A 20,064-nucleotide genomic window follows, 5' to 3' on the forward strand; every position below is an offset into this window, starting at 1 on the left:
AGGTTTTAATTAGGGTGGGAGCTGTACTCTGCAGGGCTGCGGCTCTCCAGGACCGGAGTTCGCCACCCCTGGTCTAGACTGAGTTATAGATTGTTCCTTATCTAGGTTAGCATTTCAGTGGAAGGTCATCTGGGGCCCTTTCAAGCTCTCAGTCACACTATTGTTGTGCTCTTGTGAATAGTGTTTACTCTTTATGTTTGCGTTTCTTTTTAGTAGCACTTGTGCTCCTAAAACTCTTCCTAAATCAGTCCAAAAAATGTAGGAGGACCTTGGAGTTTTCTTATCCAATTTTTTTTTTTTATGGCAAACTGGGATGTACCCACCACAACCTTACAGGACACACCCTAGTCCTTACTCCCAGTGTTCCGCTGGGGAGAACTGACAGTGTTGCCCAAATTTTTCCAGGTGGCCAAGGTGTCCAGTGCGCAGAGTTGGTCCATCTAGCCATCCCTCCCAGAGTGCTGTGGCAAAGCTTCCCTGCTTTCCTGGCCTGTAAGGGTGGCCTCTCCCTAATTGTACAGGCGGTTACAGGTTTCAGACTGGGCACATGGCTGGTCTGTCCCACTAGAGTTCTGCATTGAAGCTAGGAACCACTCCGACATAAAGGCCAATTCGCCACAGATTTCTTTTTCTTTTTTTTAAGTACTTGTTTCTGCGCATTAGTTTTGCTTTTTTCATTTGAAAATGTGTTTGTCTTGTTATTAATGTAATTATATTTGATACCATTTTGCTTGTTGGTGACTCTTTTATCATCTGTCGTGGTCTCTTCTTAATAAAGATGATCACATGCCTCCAGAAGACTTGATATTGTAGCGATGTTGTTTCACCCGCTGATGTGTGTGTGTGTATAAATGTTAAAGTGATTTACAAATTTCACTTAGGGTTCACTTTGAAAATATCATATAACATATAAGATATCTGACTTAATACATATGCTTAAAACTTATAACTAAGCTAATTGGTTGAGAGTGTTTTTGTGATGAATTTAAAGACAGATTTTATTAATTATATGGGTTTTTATGCTCTTGGCTCCTGGTTTCATGCATTACAAATATTTTCTAACAAAATCAATGCTTCTCAAGGACCTTCATAATTATGGCTTATTGAAACACATAGTGTACTCTTTTTCTATTACTGTGGGCTGTTTCCATTGACTGTTCTCTGGTGCGCTGTTATGTTTTTTTTTAGACCATACATATTTTTCACATTCAAAGCCTTAATGACTAAAAACTGAGGCAAACAACAAAAAGGCCAGATTTAATTATACTGCAGTGTAATTTAGAGAATCGAGAAGTCTTGCGGTACTCTTTAGGAAGTCAGCACTTTCTAATAAAACTGAAGGACTGATAGCAGTGTATTTCGTGTTTCAGATATGGGGCAACTATATAACAAAGACAGTTGAGCTGCAGACCTCCACTTGTATTTAGGGACACATTCGTCCGAGTCTTCATGGGTCTTTGGGTCAGAATATCGCAGTCTGTTTATCAAGGTTTGTACCTTGATGTGGATCACAAGACCAGCTGTGCCAAGTTACTGATAATAATTACACGAATAATTCCTTTTTATTCCTTGAATGCTTTCTTATCCCTGATTTTGATAAAAGATTATGAACACAAATATTTTCCAATAAATTGTGCACAAGACCAGAAATGTGCATTAAGAAAATAAATAGGCTGATTTAAATTTCCTGTTGAAATGATTACTGTGCAACCATAATAAATATGATTTTCTTTCATATATTGTCTTTGTAATAATTTTTATGACAGTGGTGGTGGATTCAGTTCATTTCTGAAGTGAAACCCATCGACTGTCATTTTCTTTTCTGTTGAGCCACAATTACGGACATCAGGATAATGCACTGCATCTGTTTATCGTTTTGGGGTAAGTGGAGCCCATCTGAAGGTAAGGAATCATGTGAAGAGTACATTGTTGATATATTCATGTAGTTTTATATAAGGGTGCCTGCCACAGGTTTGCATGTCCTTGGGTGTTCCTCTATGACTAAATATTATGAAAACTGAATGAAAGTACGAGAATAATGGTACTTTCTGGACAAAGTAGATCAATACAGCTGTGACATTCTCACTTTGCCTAATATCTATTATAAACCTCTGTTCAGGCAGATTTATTTCAGGGTTAATTCATGTTTAACATTCTGAAGATTGTCACTGAGAACAGTGAGGCTGTTTGTCTCAGTCTCAAATAAAGCCAAATGACGACTATATGAAAGGAAATTACATTTTTAATATTTGTGGGAGAAAAATGAACATCTCTGGACCTCACTTATCAGTCTCTCTGTCTGGTATTATATATAGTTATGGTAGTGTACTGGGAGTAGTGAGTCGAAGATCACTATTTCTGAGTGTAATGTAATGTGTTAATAACAATATAAGAAAAGCTCTCCAAGAAAACTGAAACTCACACATTTTTTCTATAGTAGTTTATGTTGGGTTTTGCTGGTGTGTATCATTTAGTGTTTATATCGTTTATAGGGTACAGTTTGTTGAGATTAGGAACTGTTGAAACACTGGGGTAGTTAACAGCAAGTTAGAGCTGTGCTGCTATTAGTGTACATGGAAAGACTTTGCAATACGGTTCTATACATTAGCATTATTAATATATTATGTGTTAGATATCATGAACAGTGAACAACATTCTTACAGTTTATTTAATTTATTAATCTACATTTAATGTTCATTTCTACATATACTAACACATCAGTGACAATTCAAGTTGAATAAATGAATGTTTATGAATGTATTATGAACAAACATGAATAACAATGAACAAAAGTACATTTATAAATTAACATTAAGCCAGATTAATAAATTCTGTAAATCGCCAGCAAGGGTGCAATGAGAAAATACTTTTTTTACATCCTACATTCTTGAAGTTCATATCAAGTAGTTGTATGTATAATAATAATAATTCAGCAGCAAGCTATCTAATGCCTTGTTTTCTGTGGAACTCTATGTAGAGATACACTGTGTTCTGACTTCAAAGTTAACCATGCTCATTGGCTCATGCTCATCTGAGGCGGTTCTGTTTTGTTCTGTTCTGTCCTTAGCTTTATACTCTTACCCCCTCTTTATTTCCACCCGAACCCTATCAAGTGTCCCTTTCAAAGGAGTATTGTGTTGGTCAGAGTCTGCTCCCTCTCCTCCTTCTTATCACGTGTTTGCTTCAATCACGGTCAGCCAGGAGAATGACTGAACATTGGAAGGCCCACCCACTTTTGTTGGTTATTAAACACATGGATTTGGATATGGATCAAAACTTGGGATATCTGCTGGAAAAACTGATTGCATTGCAGGTTTGTCTTTCTCCTCATGCCTCAAGTTAAATATGATTCTCATGTGACGGTGGAATTGGTGGCACTGGAAGTAAGCTTGAGTCAACCTATAGTTTGTCTTGCTAACTGCACCTGAAAAAGTGCACTAAGAAAACTTTCAGTACCTTATTTTTGTTATCAAGTTATTGATAATGTGATATTTTTTGTCAGTAGTGAAAAATATTTTTACAATCATGATAAACGTTTGGCAGAAAAGGAAACAGTGATCTTAACTGACATATTGATGTGTGTTTGTTTATACTGTGAATCTTCAAGTTAAGTGAGTGTATTTATAGGGCTACACAATGGACCATCCAGATAATGGCTGCATGGATGTTTCTGTCTCCAAATCAATAGACAAATCCCATTTAATTTACTCATGCTATTTCTTTTCAGTAGGCTTAGCATTAGTAGTCGCTTGTGGACATCAGTCTCAGTGTCTTAATTTCTTATCTGTGTAGAATGAGAAAAGATTCCGGATGCACAAATAAATGGGTTTTAAAAGAGGTTTAATCATAAAAAATATGTGAACTCTTCTACTGACTTTACAGCAGAATTTTAGTAGTTTTAGTATTAATTTTTCTTGGATTCCCGCACACTTTTTGCAGTTGATTCTAGTCAGTGCTTCTTGACTAGTATAAACTGAACCTTTAGCTATTGTACTGTAGTTGCTAGGAGACAAATTGATCTGAAGCAGATGTTATTGTGTATGAATAAATAGCTCTGTCAGAGAGCCCACAACAGCTTGACACAAGGTCACCTGCATTAGCAACACTTAAAACAATATAATGTCTTTAACCTTTATCTTGGCCTTGAGGTTGCTTGAAGTAATCTGACATGATGAGCTACACAAGCACAAGACATCAAAACAACAGACACTGAGAATAAAAGTATTATTCCTTAGATTTAGACTTCGCTTGTTAGATTCCTGTCTGTATTTTAGAGACAGAGGCACGTTCAGGCTTGGTTGTTTTCTTCTTTTTTTTATTCACTTTTTTTTTTTTCAATTGATCGTACTGTGTAATTATGTTTATAGTAAAAAGTATACTATATTTTTGTCTGTATTTATTCAGTCTGACTGCACAAAAATAAGACTGGACAGTTGATCCTGTGAACAATGGATGAAGATCTGAAAAAGGCGAACACTCACAATGGGAGCGTCTCGGGTGCAGTGGAAGCCAAAAAGCACGATCAGCCAAAAGCAGCAGTTCTGCAGAAGAATGTGAGAGAGAAAGATAATCTTACTCATTATGAGCACACATAAGAATGTGAAGAATGTTTCATGATCACTGGTTTCCATCCAGACACGGTGCATATGTGTGTCTAGTGTGTGAAGGGTTTAACTGTGGGTTAACCTGGCAGTGCCTGTCGCCATCACTGCAGTGTAATCCCTTCCCTTCCTGACCCCTCTGTCTGTATATTCTTTTGTGACTCCCACTAATGACAAGTTTGACTATTTATATGTACATTTGCATGCATGAGGACAAATAGCTTTAGCTTATATTAAAACAAAATAAATTCCGGCAATATAAGGGATATAGACCAAACTACAAGCTTCATTCTCTCTGTGATAATAGTGGGTTGAGATCATGTAGATCATTGAAATTAGGGATGCATAAGTTGAATTATTAGTTGTTACTGTCGATAACCGATTAATTGGCAATTCTATATAAAATAAACACTAAAAACTAGAATCGATCCTGTTAAATGCATTTACACATTTAAACAAAATGTAAACATTTAAAACATTATAACAAAATGTATTATAACTGGAAAAGGACATCATGATGGGAAAGATCGAGGGTACAAGGTGCAGAGGAAGACGATATATTAACCTTTCTTGATACATTAACAACAACGACAGGATGGACACTGGAGGATCTCATCAGACTGGCTAAAACTGAGTACTTTTTTAATGCTTTAGTCTATATATATATATATATATATATATGACAAATGACAAAGCTAACCTGAATGTACAAAATAAAGTAAATGAGCATTAAAGTATCCAACAAATATTGCTATAGTAAAAAATATATACAAAAATCTTATGTGGTATCGATACATCATGCATCCCTAATTTTAATTTCACGATAACTGAATTGCTATACATAATGAATGAAACCAAGACCCTTTAACCTCAAGTCGTACTGAATGTCTCAGGTGGGTCTCGTAAGTGGCATCTGTCTGATAGTGGGAACAATGATCGGCTCAGGGATCTTCATTTCTCCCAAAGTGGTTCTGGAGGGGACTGGAGCAGTGGGTCCATGTCTGTGTGTGTGGGCGGCGTGTGGTGTGCTGGCTACGCTGGGTCAGTATACGCACAACAGACACAGTATCTATAAGCTTGTATAAAAGCCTTGATAAACCCTCATAACAAAGATAAATGGGTGAGATTAAGCACTGTCACCTCATGTATCGTGTCATGTTCGTTTTGGCTGTTTGATAATCTCTCCATATGATGTAACAATAAGATTCACTGTTTCTTAAAGCAAAGTACAATCTTTTTCTAATATAGTATAACGTCATTTATGTCCATAGGTTGCTGCTTTATTAATTGGTGCTATATACGGTATGTTTTATTGCTAACACATAAGGTTCAGTTAATGAACAATAGATAATGCATTAGATATCATAAACAATGAACATTATTGTATTTATGCTAATGTTAAAAAATGCTGCTGTTCAATGTTAATTCATTTTTGTTCATAATACATAAATACATACTACAATTAATTTATGACAACTGAAATTTTAAGCAGCATATTTAAAAATTAACATTAACCAAGATTGTTAGTTCATTCTGCCAGATGTATTAAATAATGTTAGAACCTTTTTTGCTCCATCCATTGCAGCTGTTGTTTTACTGCATTATGTGTTACAAATATCTAAATCGCAATCTTTATTTTGCGACCCTGCACTTTCTCCTGAGATTATAGTTGGGCAAAGGCAAGGAGGTTAATCAGATATGTTCACTCACTCAGAAACCCTCAGTCAGTCTTTTTAAGCCACATAATGTTTGGGAAAATTCACAAGACACCGAAATCCTCTTTAGTTTAATACTGACTCTGCCTGCAGAAGACCTTTCAGTAACGGACTCATTGACCTCAGCTTGAACACTGAGAAACTTAAGAGGTTTACCTGTGCATGCGTGTGCAGGGACCCTCTGCTATGCTGAACTAGGCACAATGATCATGAAGTCTGGTGGAGAGTATCCGTACCTGATGGAGGGTTTTGGGCCAGTGCTGGCATACCTATATTCCTGGAGCACGATCATCATGTTAAAGCCTTCGTCATTTGCCATCATCGCCCTGAGTTGTGCCGAATACGCCTCCACATCGTTTTACCCAGAGTGCACTCCTCCTCAAGTGGTCACCAAGTGCCTGGCTGCAGCTTGTATCTGTATATACAGGCCTAGGCCCTTTTTATATTCAAATGACATTATACTGGACTCAACTGTTGTCTGTTCTCTCCATCAGTAATAATTACAGTCGTCAACTGTCTGAGTGTGAAGCTGGCATACAGAGTGCAGAACTTTTTCACAGCAGCCAAACTCTTGATTATTGTCATCATCGTGGTTTCAGGCATCGTTCTGCTGGCTCAAGGTATACCTCTCCATCCCCTGAGATCTCTGTCTCTGTCTTTGTGATATTAATTTTTACTGACACCTGACATTGCAAACAACATTAGTATTTTATTATTCAATTGAACAGACTGGGATCAAATACATTTTGATAAAGAAATTATTATTTTATTATGTTGAGAAAGATGACTCATCATAGACTATGGCCAGAGACAGTGTAAATGTTCAATGACAGATCAATAAAATGTGTCTTTTGTTAAAATTGTTTTATAGGCAATACACAGAATCTTAGAGACCCATTTGCAGGGGCAACAACATCATTTGGAGCAATTGGCCTTGCGTTTTACAATGGACAATGGGCTTATGATGGATGGTAAATTATTGATGAGCTCATATAATGTTGCACGTGGCATATGAGGCTAATGCTAAACAGCAGTCTTCATCTTTTTGAAACTTTTAATACACACACAGATTCTTCCTATTGTTTTTAGAATCTAATAGATCCATAGAATCAACACTCTAGTGTGCTTTCAGCCCTGGGAATCGTTCACACAATCTAATGATTTCTCTGTTAAAGCAACATCTGATAAGAGTGGATTTTCAGCACCTGTGAGAGATGTGCTGAAATGGGAAAAGGGAATTGAATGCTTGTCGAAACTTCAAAACAGTAGGATCTTTTTTTAGTTGCCTGGACTTTCACCAGATCATTCTCAATCCAGGGCTTTATTGTTCTGAGAGAAGCATGCACAAGACTACAAGTCAGCTTCAGTCAGCTATGGCAATTCTTTTTAAAGTCCTTTTGTCTTTCTCATAGGAATCAGCTTAACTTCATAACAGAAGAGCTGAAAAATCCATACAGGTCAGACTGAAATGAAACTTTACATTTGTATTGTTTTTCTACAACATATGAAATCCGTAATAAAATAATTCTATAATTACATGTGCATGTGAAAGTTTCTCCCATTAAATGTAGTCTGTGCTTCAGTGTTAGCCATGAAGTCTTGTGTTGTTATCTCTTTTTTGAACAGAAACCTTCCCCTGGCAATAATTATTGGGATTCCCCTGGTAACTGTGTGCTATATATTTGTCAACATCGCATATCTCAGTGTCTTGACCCCTATTGAACTTCTACAGTCTCCTGCCGTTGCTGTGGTGAGTGTGTATTATAGTCACAGTCACGGAATATGTCGGAAATCGCTTCTTTTGAATAAGTAATTACTTTGCGACCGCGTAAAACACGTACTACATTGGCCATGTTGTAATTATCACGTGACTTACCAGCGTCAGTTACGTTGCTTCACTGCCATTAACAAATCCCCTCCCATGGCCAGATGGGATAGTAAAGTGTCCATTCTATACACACAGTGTTGCCAGAAGTGGTAACGTAAGTCACCTGGGTACTTTTTGCCACCTCTGTCATAAGTAGCCTACCTTGAATTTACTGTATAGTAGGAAAGTATGCAATTTCGAATGCAGCCACTGTCATAGTCAGTGATGGGAGAATCAATTGAAAAATTATAAATTATTCACTTTTTTTTTTAATTTTTTAATTTCACTTACCACACATTGGGGACACCTGCTGGTCAGAACTTTGTAAATGCACTGAAAACTCAGATCAAAAATGCAAAAAAAAAAAAAAACCCGTTTTACAGATTGCAAATGTTTTATTGAAAGTGTAATATATTAAATAATTACCAAATCATCTAATGCCTTTAAATATGATGTGCCTTTAAATAATACGTGTTATTGTATTAATTTGTAGTGCTTGTTTTGGTTATGGAGAGCTTGGTTAATCAGGCCAATACGAAACTAATATCTATAACTTTTCCCTTTTATTATACAAATGTGTCATCAAAAATGTCTACAAACGTATAAAATTGATCCGGGATCAGGTAAAAACCATACAGACACTGTTTTATGGACCCTTAGTAATGCACCATTGAAATTTCGAAACCATTATGACATAACAGCCTCCTTTACTGAAATCACGATACTTTGATACTTGCTCTGAATGCTTCAAAAGCAAACTTCACTAATCATAGTTCCCACAACCAAGGAAAACCTGAAAATATCAGGGAATTTTAAGTCTGTGATTTCCAGACCTAGAAAAAGTTATATTCTATATAATTTCCCCCCTATTATGCTTAGTTCTATAATATGCAATAGGCCAAATAATTGGTTTTGCAAGCACAATTTCTAAAAATTGATTTTTAAAACCCTTACTCTAATCATAAATAATTGGATAAGTCATCATGGAAATTCATTGGTCAGTGGTTTTTGAGAATTATCGTTAATGTCCGTTTATTTGAAGTTTTCAGTTAACATCCTTTCTGATGTAAAATGATCATTGAGTTGTATTTTACTAAATCATTGGTTACTTCACAGACCTTTGGTGACAGAGTGCTGTACCCATTATCATGGATTGTGCCTTTATTTGTGGTCTTTTCCACTTTTGGTGCAGCCAATGGGAGCTGTTTCACCGCAGGCAGGTTAGGAAATTCAGCTGTTTTATAGAAGTTTGCAGACTGTAAAATTACTGAAAGTTGTTTTCTGGGCCTGACTCTCACTGTCTGTTGTGTCTGTTTGTATATGTTAGGCTGACATATGTGGCAGGACGGGAGGGACACATGGTTAGGATCATGTCGTACATCAGTGTGAAACGTTATTTGCGTCCTGAGACCCAGCTATGGAGTTTTTGCCTCTGTAGTGGACATTATATTTTAGTGAATTTCTCTGAGACATTACATGTCACAGTTTTAAGTCTGGATGTCCTGTACAGAGCACATTCAGGGCTTTCCAGAGATACCAAACGATTGGATGTTTCACCATGACCACTCCCTCTCCTTGGTTTTTAAAAATGGCTGACATTAATTTAGTGATAAATTTGTACATCCTTATGGAAATATGATAATATTTCGTAATTATAATTTAAATCTGATTAATTTTCAAATTGTTTGTCATAAATCAACATCTCAGGAAAATGTTATGGGGTTTCAAATCAAAATATGACTTCCTGTTATGAAACAGGACATAATTTCATAGATGTCCACTGTAGAGGACACCAGGACTAAAAGCTAAATGTTTATTACACATTTTGGGAGACAAAAGAATTGAATAAGAAAACAAATTACATATCAATATTCTTATGAAATATTAGATATTATTATGAAAATCTGGCCAATTACTACTCCCATTATTACACTTCTTTTTTCAACATGCTGTCTCAACAGCACTTTAATACACATATCATAACTTATGAATAAAATATAATTTTCCAAAAATGTTATTTTACCTTTTTTTTTTTCTCATGCTCTAAACAATGTAACGACATGAAAAAATTCACAAAGCTTTTTATTTCTGGTTCTCAGGAGGATATGTAATCATTTAGCAGATGCTAGTATCCAAAGCAACTTCAAAATTCTAAAACATCAAAAGCTATTTGTGATATGACCCCATAATATTCCCAGTGGCACAGAAGCCAACTTTCAAGAGGAAGCTAGAGTGGAAATATTTTAAAAGAACTGAAAAATTTAGTTTTTGTTTTGTTTGTTTTTAATAAATAAAGTTTAATATAGCAAGTCTTATGTTATGTTTATGGTAATCTATTGTAAAATGGCTACCCAACATAAAAATGTTTGCTTTTTGTTTCTCTCAGGTGCCAATAGTCATCCCTGTTTTGGTGGTGATTGTGTCCTGTTATCTGGTTCTTGCTCCCATCATAGACAAGCCTGAGTGGGAGTACCTGTACTGCACAGTGTTCATAGTCGGTGGTCTTCTCTTATATGTACCCTTCATTTACTACAAATTCAACTGCATTTGAGTAAGTAGCTGGAAATTACACATCTGGATATATTTCAGTGAGCAAAACCTATGTTTGTTTTGATCCTTAATAAATTGTAAGTAAGGTGACCAGATTTATGAAATGAAACTAGGGACATTGCCTATAGTTCAGTGGTCAAAATATCATTGAAATCTAAATTTGTATCTATGAATTAAAAAACAGGAACGATACATTTTTGTATGTTTTTGTTTTTTAATTGTTGTAGGTTCCATATACTGTGATAATTAATAGTTTTTCTAATGTTTGTGGGTCAAACTGAACACAACTGGTTTAAATACAATTCACCAAAAATCACACAATGAAAAATAGTAAATAATAGTAAACATTGCAGTTAGCAAACCGATCAAAACAGTATTATAATGAAACAATTATGACTTTACACATCACAAAAACATAAATAAATATGAGAACATAAACAAAACTGTATATAATAAATATTTTACAATTTTCTAAATTGATTTAATATTTTCATTTTCACCAAATGTGAATAGGTTCATTCTGTATACAGTAATTACATTTTTAAAACTCTCTACTATCTACTATCCTAGTCCCAAAAACTTTTAGTCAAGAAATGGCTAATAAATAGCATCTCTTCCCATAAATTCTTAAATTTGAACCGGTAACCCTTCCAGGGCCACTCACCATGCACCTTCAGCTGCTACTGGAAGTTGTTCCACCTGAAAAGACTGAGTGACAGATATCACACTGGAGGAGGACAGACACCGATGTAATAATAACCAGCAACAGACAACAGACTGATTCATGGAAGTGTGGATAAAGTATTCTTAAAGGGAACATGGCTGCAAATGGACAGATTTTTTTCTTTTTTTTTCTTTCTATTTCTAATGCCTGACCATCCATTGTTTGACAGGTATTACAAGTCTTTCCCAGGTCACAGCGATATGATTTTACTTTATTTTTTTTATTTTTTTTACTAATTGTGTGTTATTATATGCAAGTTTGTTGTACAGAATAGCAATATTCTGTACAAGAATATTTTTTCCAAGTTTATTGAACTCCAATTTATGAATTGTAAATTATTTTTCCTTGAATGCTAAACAGATATTTTCAAACAATGACTTTAGGACAACCCATTGTATGAATTTACTCAGACTCCTAAAATCACAGGAGATTAATAATTGTATTAATGCACATCTTTAAGTAGCCTATTATAGAATTACTTGTAACAGAGTGCAATAATGGGGTTCTGGAAGTAAAAAAAATCCCATTCATTTTCTCCATAGGAGGATTATTAAAATAATCATGTAGAATTCAGTTGCGGTTGCACTCTATATCTTAGAAATATATTTATCATGACAATGGGAAAATGTGCAGGTGCTTAGATGGGTCTAAAAGAAGACCTGGCGGGCAAAACATGCACAGAACTGCAGTACAAGAAGGGCCGCTGCTGGCCAAATGGGTGCCCTAAGCAGAATTGTATTGTTGTGCCCCCTCCCCAAAATATTATGGAAGTTAAAAAAAACACACCTACTATAGGGGTCAAAACAGAACTTTAATAAAATATAAAAGTAGATAACTACATTGTAATTAAATTTTATTATTTACAAATTACAATTGTAGCTAGACAGTCGCCTATGGCTATGATTTTATTAATACAGTTGTCTGATTGATTTTATGGTCTCAAGCATTCAGAAATCACACAAAAGAAAATAAAGCAGTTTTACTTCGATTAAAACCAAGGATTAGTTTTTGTAAAGGTTGTGATGTCCACATGTTTTTGTTGAAGAAATTATAGAGGCTAGCATTTCTATCGCAAAAAGGTGGCCAAACAGGAAAGATTAAGTGGATATTTGAATGAAATATTTGGTCAATATTAAACAAGGATTTGATCATCCTGTAAGTGTTACAACAGCAATTACCAGGCCCTTGGCGCCCTTTGCAGGCATTTGTAATAATATAATGTACATAAATTGTTTATTTTGTATTAGCCTACACTATGTATTTTAACAGTGTTATTCAATGAAACCATACGATTATTATTAATTAACCAATCATTATTGCCTCATTGTTTTTATATAATGTATTTTATGTCATTTTAAAGGTTGTTGTTCGCTTAGGTCTGTTTTTATTTACACAAAAATATTATCTGAATACTTCGTAAATTATTATTTGAAGCGATTTGAAGTATCAAAACCATGGTTAATTTGTGGTTACCACTGCTACAAGAACCATGTGTTTTTTTTGTTGTTGTAAAATTATGGTTCATTTTCGTAAGGGAACATGGAAAGTCTGAGGGAATATTAAGGCAGATGCGGCGGTGATATTATTACCGACATTAAAACACGTTATTAATGTCAACATCCAAAAAAAGTTTCACAGGATTATGAACGTACCTAAAAGTGATGCACGTGTGCTTCGCCTGTCTACTGCGTTCACCTTAAAAAATTATGTTAATATATGTTCGTATTTATTTTTTTATTTATGTACTGTATATGTATGTATATGTTAATATTAATATAGAACAAAATCTTTTTTTTTTTAGCAAACCGGTTCGCGGAAAAGAACCGAACTTCCCATCACTAGTGTGACGTCGCGTGACAGTACTCGGGTCGTTTTTAACGCGGACAGATGTCACGTGATACCCGTTACGTTTCTCAGCGGTTACTGGGATTTTGTAAGTATATTGTTGGATTTGGTTGAACTCATGAATCAATATATTAAAAAAGGAATATACTTGTAGCATACAAATTTCTCCAATGAGACAAAAAGGTCTTCATATAAGAATGTGGCAAAGTTATGAAAATCAAGCGTTCATCCCTCGCCGTAGATGGCGCCAATCACCAAATACAGAATAAATGCACTATTATTTTCTCTGCGCTGTCCTTGTTGGCGCCATTCATGATTAGTTGACCGAAGTTGAAAGGTGTAACTTTTGGTGTAACATGTAAGTTAAGCGAGGGCCAAGATGAACACGGCGCTGAAGCACTGGAGGGAGGCGGCGACGGTGATCTTGGCGGCCGGGCTGAGACACGCTCAGAGCGCGGACTCTCTTAAAACAGGTCTGGAAAAAGCCACTCATATAGCGCACAAATCGGCCTTTGATTATCAAGTGCTATTGCTGAAACGGAGCGAGAACAGTGGGTTCATGCCCAATGCCTACGTGTTTCCCGGGGGGCTGGTGGACGCGTCTGACTTCTCCAGCGACTGGCAGGAGGTCTTTCAATCCTTTACGAAAGCGCCCTACTACGGCATCGGAGTTGCGAAGCAGCCGCCGGAGACCAGACCACCCATTTTCGCCACTGACAGAGCGCAGCTGGGATCCCCGATCCCCGGAGACGTGGCTTTCAGGATATGTGCGGTGAGAGAGACGTTTGAGGAGTCCGGTGTGCTCCTGGCGGTCCCCAAACACGAGGAAAGCGGCATTCGCGTGCGCACAGAGGACGCTCGGGACAGTGACACCCAGCCAACCCTGACCACACTGAGCGGACTGTGGGACAGAGACGTGCTGTCCAAGTGGAGGTCTCTGGTTATTGGTAACTCGGCGAATTTTATTAAGATGTGCAAGGAGCTGCAGTGTCTGCCCAACATCTGGGCTCTACACGAGTGGGGCAACTGGCTGACCCCTATAGGCATGCACGGCAAACAGAGGCGCTACGACACCGCCTTCTACATCTGCTGCCTGCACGACACGCCACACACGCTTCACGACGAGAAGGAAATAGTTCATTTTAAGGTGCGTTTTGAACAGTACGTTTACCACGTTGGACAGTCATTTGTTAGCTAGATTAAAAGATACATTTGTCAGACTCTTACGGGAAATCAAAAATACTGATAAGATAATAATGATACGAATTAATAAGAACAATATAAAGCGCACCAAGGATTAACGAGCTGCTGTGGGGGGGGATTTACTTACTGGGATTTACATTGTGAAACAGTTTATGAAGTCCTATAGACAACAGGACTGTCTATTATTGGATGTCACTGTTCCCACCAATCCTTGCACAAGTTAAGGTTACGCATGATGGCGAAAGCACGTTAGTGCCGGCACTCATAGAGATTGCATTGCAGTGCCTGCATTTTGAGAAAAAATGATCTTTGTATGGAAGTCTGAGAGCACTCGGGGCGATTCTCAGTCTGACAGAAATCGACTACACAAAACGCGACTCGACGCTGATTGGACTATTTAGAGGCAGAACAAACAGTGAAAGTTAGCGTAACACTGTGGTTGAATGTGAAAGAAAAAAATCCCTCCCTTTCGCGCTTTGGTGGTGCGTCGCCCAATCGCCCTAAACGTCCCGCCTTTTTGCCCATTTTCGATTATCCGGGAGTGATGGCGGCGGTCGGCTCCGCCCACTTTAGGCTTCAAAATGCTCTTCTGAACCCTACGCGTGACGTCACGGACACTACGTCCATGTTTTTTTTTTTTTACAGTCTATGGTACAAATAGTGCTTAACTCTTGGGAAATACACTGCCTTGTTTCTCAGTGGTCCAGTCCCTCTGAAGTGCTGCAAAGCTATAAATCAAAGGAGATCTGGATCGCTTCACCTCAGTTCTACGAGCTTGGACGAATGCGCTGGTTTCCAGCTCTCAGAGATCTCCACCTCTTTGCCTGGCAGAGATCTTTGGATGGTTGCGAACAGTGGCTGCCTATTCTCCTGGTGGCGCCTGACTGCTTTGCAAGCATTTTACCAGGTATTTGTGTCAGATAATAAATAGACATTCTGGTAATTGTCGCCTCTTTTTATGAGACAAAGTTTCTCTTCTTTAATACATAGGGGATGCTCTGTACCCGGAAAAAGTGGACCCTTCTGGAAGGAGTGGTGGCGTGATGAAAACGGAGAAAAGTCTTGAAGAGCTCCAGCGGGACAGCGCAAACATGCACCGGATCGTCGGTCAGGATCCATATTCAATAACTGTCCAAATGAACATCACACCCAAGTATAACCACCTGTCTCCTCTCTGCGGTACAGATGTGGACAACCCCTCCAAAGACCACAGCAAACTCTGACACTTACCTGCCGAACAGTGGCAGGACTGATGGACAGAAACTCAACATTTTTTTGTAAATCAGCTGTTTTCTACCTACCGCTGTGGCACTTGAGCTACGAGTGTAGTTCAATATATGGTCTCCCTAACTTTTGTCATATCATAAAGATGACAATGACTACCTTGTTGATGTGACAACTGTTACTACCATGTATTTTTTCATAACTTGGTCATGAGCTCTTAAGTGCATTAAAAAAATAAAAAAAAGTCTTAAGAGATGTGAAGTTTGAATTGTCACAGTTCTTCATTAATTTAATATTGCAGATAAGACTGTAAAAGGAAAAGGCTACTGAATGTTTTCATTTGTTGCAAGCGCAACTTTTTCATGCTTTTTGAGTTTGCTGAATACATGACTCTACAAGCAAACAATAACTTGAACAACTGTGTACAAATATTGCATTTGATTGGTTTATGGCTAGCCTAGAACTAATCAATTACAACAAATTTGACCGCAGCAGCAGCTATTGCATATTTATTTATAGCACTGGCTAGATTAATAACTTAATTTAAATAAATAAAATGTAATTAAGTACAATGAGTAGTGAATCATGAAGTGTAATTTAATGGAAAAAGTTCTAAAATCACAAAAAAATAAATAAAAAAAAGCATGGTGTGCATTTCTGGCATCTTTAAATTCAGAGAAAAAAAAAAAGAATTCAGACACCATGTGTGAATGTTTTCAAACAGTTTAATCATACATACACTAAAGATAAACTACCAGATGACTGCTTCATGGGTGTCCATTTTGCTATATTTCTGTAGACCGTAGCGTGAAATCCTTAACCTTATACAACACATTTCAGACATTTAATAAATTCTGCACTCTCTACACTTCCAATGAAAACCACACAAATTGAATGACAAAACTTTAAAAAAAATTCAGTTAAAGGCTGTTTTGTGGAGTTTGCATTTGTTTGGTTACTTTGTACAGGTTGATGTTTGGTCATGGTGTTACTGTCTTACATGCTTCTACTTACTGGGATTTACATTGTGAAACAGCTTATGAAGTAGAAAAGGCAAAATCTGTACAAATCTTAAATGTTAAATACAATCACTCTGTACCAGTAATGACAAACATCCCACAGGAAAATTTCTCAGAGTACATTTAAACTCACAAAACAGCAGCTTAAAATCTAAATAGAAAACAACCACCTCAACCCCCAATTAGATTAGTCTGTCAGAATACATCTTTAAAAAGAAAAAAAGACTTCCAAATGTAGCTCTTCATTCATGGAGACATGCCTTTAAACGAAAGGCTAAGGGGGCGAAGCTTCAGTTGAGCTCTACCAATCAGTCCAGAACTTCACAACTGATATAGAAGTCAGAATGGGAAAGAAAAAAAAAATGCTTGCAAGCTCTGAAAACTGTGGCCTTGCTGAAAAGTAGGTGACGTGGAAAGAGGGCTTTCAGGATGAAGACTGACATCACAATTTATTATTTTTTGACAGTCAAAACAAAGAATAAAACTATTTCTGTTTTCTTAATATACACTACCATTCAAAAGTTTGGTGACGGTACTTTTTTTAAACAAATCAGAGCTTTTATTCAGTAATTAATCGGCATTAAATTGATCAAATGTGACAGTAAAGACATTTTTTATTTATATTTTTATAATTCTATTTAAAAAGTTTCTGAGCTTTCTATTCAACAAAGAATACTGAAAAAATATCCTGGTTTCAACAAAAATATAAACCCTTTGTTTTCAACACTGATAATAACAATGATCAATTATCAAAAACCAGCAGCATAGAAGAGCATGCCACAGATGCTTCCGACAGGCTTGAAGTTGTATCTATCACAGAATACTCATGGAATTCATTGGCAAAGAGCTGCTGGTATGGATCTCCACTTACTTTTAAACAAACCAAAATGTAGAAAAATGGGCATTGTGGAGAGTGATAATGATCTCTTACCCGCGCTCTGATTGGGACTTGCTGTTGCAGCGTATTTAAAACAAGAATGAATCCTTAAGATGGTGATCACAAGAGCCACGTCTACACACACACACACACACACTGAAAAACATCATGGGCCAACACATGCCCTAAGAGCTGACCCTACTGGCATAAACTAGCAGTTTTATCTTACACAGAGGCTGGCAATCTCCCAACTCGAAAAGCTGCTCAAAGCTCATTAGACCTTTCATGTACTCACCTTCCCTCTGGCTGCCAGCGGCACTAACGTTCTGCTGGGACAGTAAACTCTGACTGTAGAGGCTGGGCAGAGCGGCAGCGGCATATTGCTGGATCCCAGAATAGGCTGCTTGAGTCAGAGCTTCCATAGCACTGCCCGAGCCGTTCGAGAGACCTCCGCTGCCCAGACCACCATTCAGAGCAGCCATGCCTGCGCACACAGAAACACAGCTCAGCATTCAGACACACACGGGGGAGGACACAAAACTACTGATAGATACAGAGAAACCGCATTCAGAGATGGAGACACAGCAGAAACAGAAACGAGGCAAAGAAAGTTAAAAACACAAGGAATGACACATAGATCCCATTTAACATCCGTTGGTCATTGGTCACATGTGGTCAGTGCTAAACAAGCGTGTGAATGGGGTCCAAAATGTGCATTCAGAGGTACTTCAAAACACCTATACGATCACATCATACTGGTACAGTAACGCAAAGGAATAAAAAACAAGATTTAAATAATTTAGCTGCAACAGTGTGCTGACTTATGTGCTTTTTTTTGGTAATGTGTCTCAGCTGACCACTTGTGATCATATCACCCGAGATGGATTTCAAGAACAGGTGTAAACAGGATCTTTAAAAACCATCTGACCTCATACAAATTCAAAAATAAAAAGCTTTCTTTTTCTTACTTGCTAGGGAGCTCATGTTGAGACCTGCTCCAGCACCCGCAGCAAGAGACTGAAGAGCACCTAAAGACGCCATGGGGTTCACAGAAGAACTAGTACTGGAGGTGGGAGAGGAACCCGCTGTGCAGAGGAGAGAAAACAAGAACCAGCTCTGACACATTACTAAGCCATCACACATCTTACCATTCAAATTTCACATGCTCTCACTTACACAGACATGTAAAGCAAACGAGACTGAGCAGAAACCGCAGACAGCAACGTCAGTGATCAAATCACAAAAGACAGCTCTTTGAAGCAACGGATGAGAATTATCAAGAGTAAAAAAAATCATTACTCCGTTGTTTAGGTTTAGTGTAATTGGCAACATTTGTTTTACTGTAAGGTTCAATTCGCTAAAGGGACAGTTCACCCAAAAATTAATGCTACACTACGCCTACATCCTACGCTGGAATACCACTCTCTAATGAACATGCGTACGACTGTTAGCTAGAGATTACGGTTTATAAAGTTTTAAATATGGATATTTTTCTTACACAAACATCACTTCAGAAGGCATTTATTAACCACCCGGAGCCGTGTGGAGCACTTTTTATGATGGATGGATGCAATCTCAACCACAATTCACTGCCATTCTAAAGCTTGGAAGAACCAGGAAATGTTTTTATATGACTCCGATTGTATTTGTCTGAAAAAAGAATGTCATATACACCAAGAATGGCTTGAGGGCGAGTAAATCATGGGGTAATTTTCATTTTTGGGTGAACTATCCCTTTAACATTAACTGTCATGAACTAACATTGAACAACACGTATATAGCATTTATTAATCTTAACATTTCTACATATGCCAATATATATTTAATATCAAGCATAAACTAACATTAGTTCAAGTATTATGAATGAACATTAACCTAAATAAATAAAAGCTACACGATGTAACTTTTGGCCCTTTTTGGCACTGATGGCTTGAGGTGTATCTGCCTCGTGGTACACGTCACTAACCACACCAAAACACCCCACAAGAAACATTTATGGGAAAACTTTTTTTCTTAAGAATTTTAGTTTTAAGAATGTTTAATGAATATGGCCCCTGACTTTCTTACTAGCTCATTATTTAAAAAAATGTCAATTCTTAGAGGAAAAAAACAAAAACAAAAAAAAAAACAGTGTAGCTTTAATAAATGCTATTTAATGAAAAAAGTAAAGTTGTTGTTAATTGTTAGTTCATGATATCTAATGCGTTAACTACAGCCAACCTATTATACTTTATTGTAAAGTGACATTTGCTATTGACCAGAAACCTTACAAAGAGCAATTCTATTTCACAGACTGATAAGAAGCAAAGTTAAGGACAGGAGGAGATTAAAAAGTGGGACCAACCCTTGTAGGCGTCCCAGGCAGATTGAGCAGGCTGTCCGGAGGGCGTACCTGAGCTGGTGAGGACACTGAGGGGGGAGCTGGAGGTGGTCAGAGCA

The 20,064-nt window shown here is 37.2% G+C and overlaps 3 protein-coding genes across 4 annotated transcripts; 2 read left to right on the top strand and 1 right to left on the bottom strand.

The window, feature by feature from the left end:
* The first annotated feature begins 3,276 nt into the window (after window positions 1–3,276).
* On the top strand, window positions 3,277–10,734 carry LOC107657084 (b(0,+)-type amino acid transporter 1-like). Its single transcript, XM_016445092.1, has 11 exons — window positions 3,277–3,313; window positions 4,405–4,553; window positions 5,495–5,642; window positions 6,491–6,733; window positions 6,811–6,936; window positions 7,188–7,287; window positions 7,729–7,773; window positions 7,943–8,066; window positions 9,300–9,403; window positions 9,511–9,544; window positions 10,570–10,734. The coding sequence occupies exons 2-11, from the start codon at window positions 4,449–4,451 to the stop codon at window positions 10,732–10,734; spliced, it is 1,194 nt and encodes a 397-aa protein (XP_016300578.1). The 5' UTR covers window positions 3,277–3,313; window positions 4,405–4,448.
* Window positions 10,735–13,573: 2,839 nt separating this feature from the next.
* Window positions 13,574–16,064, top strand: LOC107657137 (nucleoside diphosphate-linked moiety X motif 19-like). Of its 2 annotated transcripts, none has more exons than XM_016445161.1 (3): window positions 13,574–14,449; window positions 15,205–15,412; window positions 15,496–16,064. In XM_016445161.1, the coding sequence occupies exons 1-3, from the start codon at window positions 13,682–13,684 to the stop codon at window positions 15,726–15,728; spliced, it is 1,209 nt and encodes a 402-aa protein (XP_016300647.1). In that variant the 5' UTR covers window positions 13,574–13,681; the 3' UTR covers window positions 15,729–16,064. The 2 variants fall into 2 exon arrangements, with proteins under 2 accessions (XP_016300647.1, XP_016300648.1); XM_016445162.1 differs by having other exon boundaries at window positions 13,574–14,463; window positions 15,496–15,640.
* A 1,377-nt stretch (window positions 16,065–17,441) lies between these two features.
* Window positions 17,442–20,058, bottom strand: LOC107657142 (CUGBP Elav-like family member 1). Its single transcript, XM_016445170.1, has 4 exons — window positions 20,018–20,058; window positions 18,594–18,710; window positions 17,921–18,109; window positions 17,442–17,760 (listed from the first exon to the last, which is right to left on the bottom strand). The coding sequence occupies exons 2-4, from the start codon at window positions 18,664–18,666 to the stop codon at window positions 17,582–17,584; spliced, it is 441 nt and encodes a 146-aa protein (XP_016300656.1). The 5' UTR covers window positions 18,667–18,710; window positions 20,018–20,058; the 3' UTR covers window positions 17,442–17,581.
* Between the last annotated feature and the right edge of the window lie 6 nt (window positions 20,059–20,064).

This window comes from Sinocyclocheilus anshuiensis, unplaced genomic scaffold, assembly GCF_001515605.1.
Source record: "Sinocyclocheilus anshuiensis isolate Anshui unplaced genomic scaffold, SAMN03320099.WGS_v1.1 scaffold944, whole genome shotgun sequence".
Lineage (NCBI taxonomy): Eukaryota > Metazoa > Chordata > Actinopteri > Cypriniformes > Cyprinidae > Sinocyclocheilus > Sinocyclocheilus anshuiensis.

What these genes read in the sequence shown, in the direction of transcription:
- LOC107657084 (XM_016445092.1), top strand. Translation starts at nt 4,449, where the DNA reads ATGGATGAAGATCTGAAAAAGGCGAACACTCACAATGGGAGCGTCTCG. An exon ending in CATCGTTCTGCTGGCTCAAG is followed by an intron (nt 6,937 to 7,187) that starts GTATACCTCTCC and finishes ATTGTTTTATAG; the next exon opens with GCAATACACAGAATCTTAGA. An exon ending in GAGCTGAAAAATCCATACAG is followed by an intron (nt 7,774 to 7,942) that starts GTCAGACTGAAA and finishes TTTTTTGAACAG; the next exon opens with AAACCTTCCCCTGGCAATAA.
- LOC107657142 (XM_016445170.1), bottom strand. Translation starts at nt 18,666, where the DNA reads ATGGCGTCTTTAGGTGCTCTTCAGTCTCTTGCTGCGGGTGCTGGAGCA. An exon ending in CAACATGAGCTCCCTAGCAA is followed by an intron (nt 18,110 to 18,593) that starts GTAAGAAAAAGA and finishes CTGTGTGCGCAG; the next exon opens with GCATGGCTGCTCTGAATGGT. An exon ending in CGCTGGCAGCCAGAGGGAAG is followed by an intron (nt 17,761 to 17,920) that starts GTGAGTACATGA and finishes GTGTGTGTGTAG; the next exon opens with ACGTGGCTCTTGTGATCACC.
- LOC107657137 (XM_016445161.1), top strand. Translation starts at nt 13,682, where the DNA reads ATGAACACGGCGCTGAAGCACTGGAGGGAGGCGGCGACGGTGATCTTG. An exon ending in AGGAAATAGTTCATTTTAAG is followed by an intron (nt 14,450 to 15,204) that starts GTGCGTTTTGAA and finishes CTTGTTTCTCAG; the next exon opens with TGGTCCAGTCCCTCTGAAGT. An exon ending in CTTTGCAAGCATTTTACCAG is followed by an intron (nt 15,413 to 15,495) that starts GTATTTGTGTCA and finishes TTTAATACATAG; the next exon opens with GGGATGCTCTGTACCCGGAA.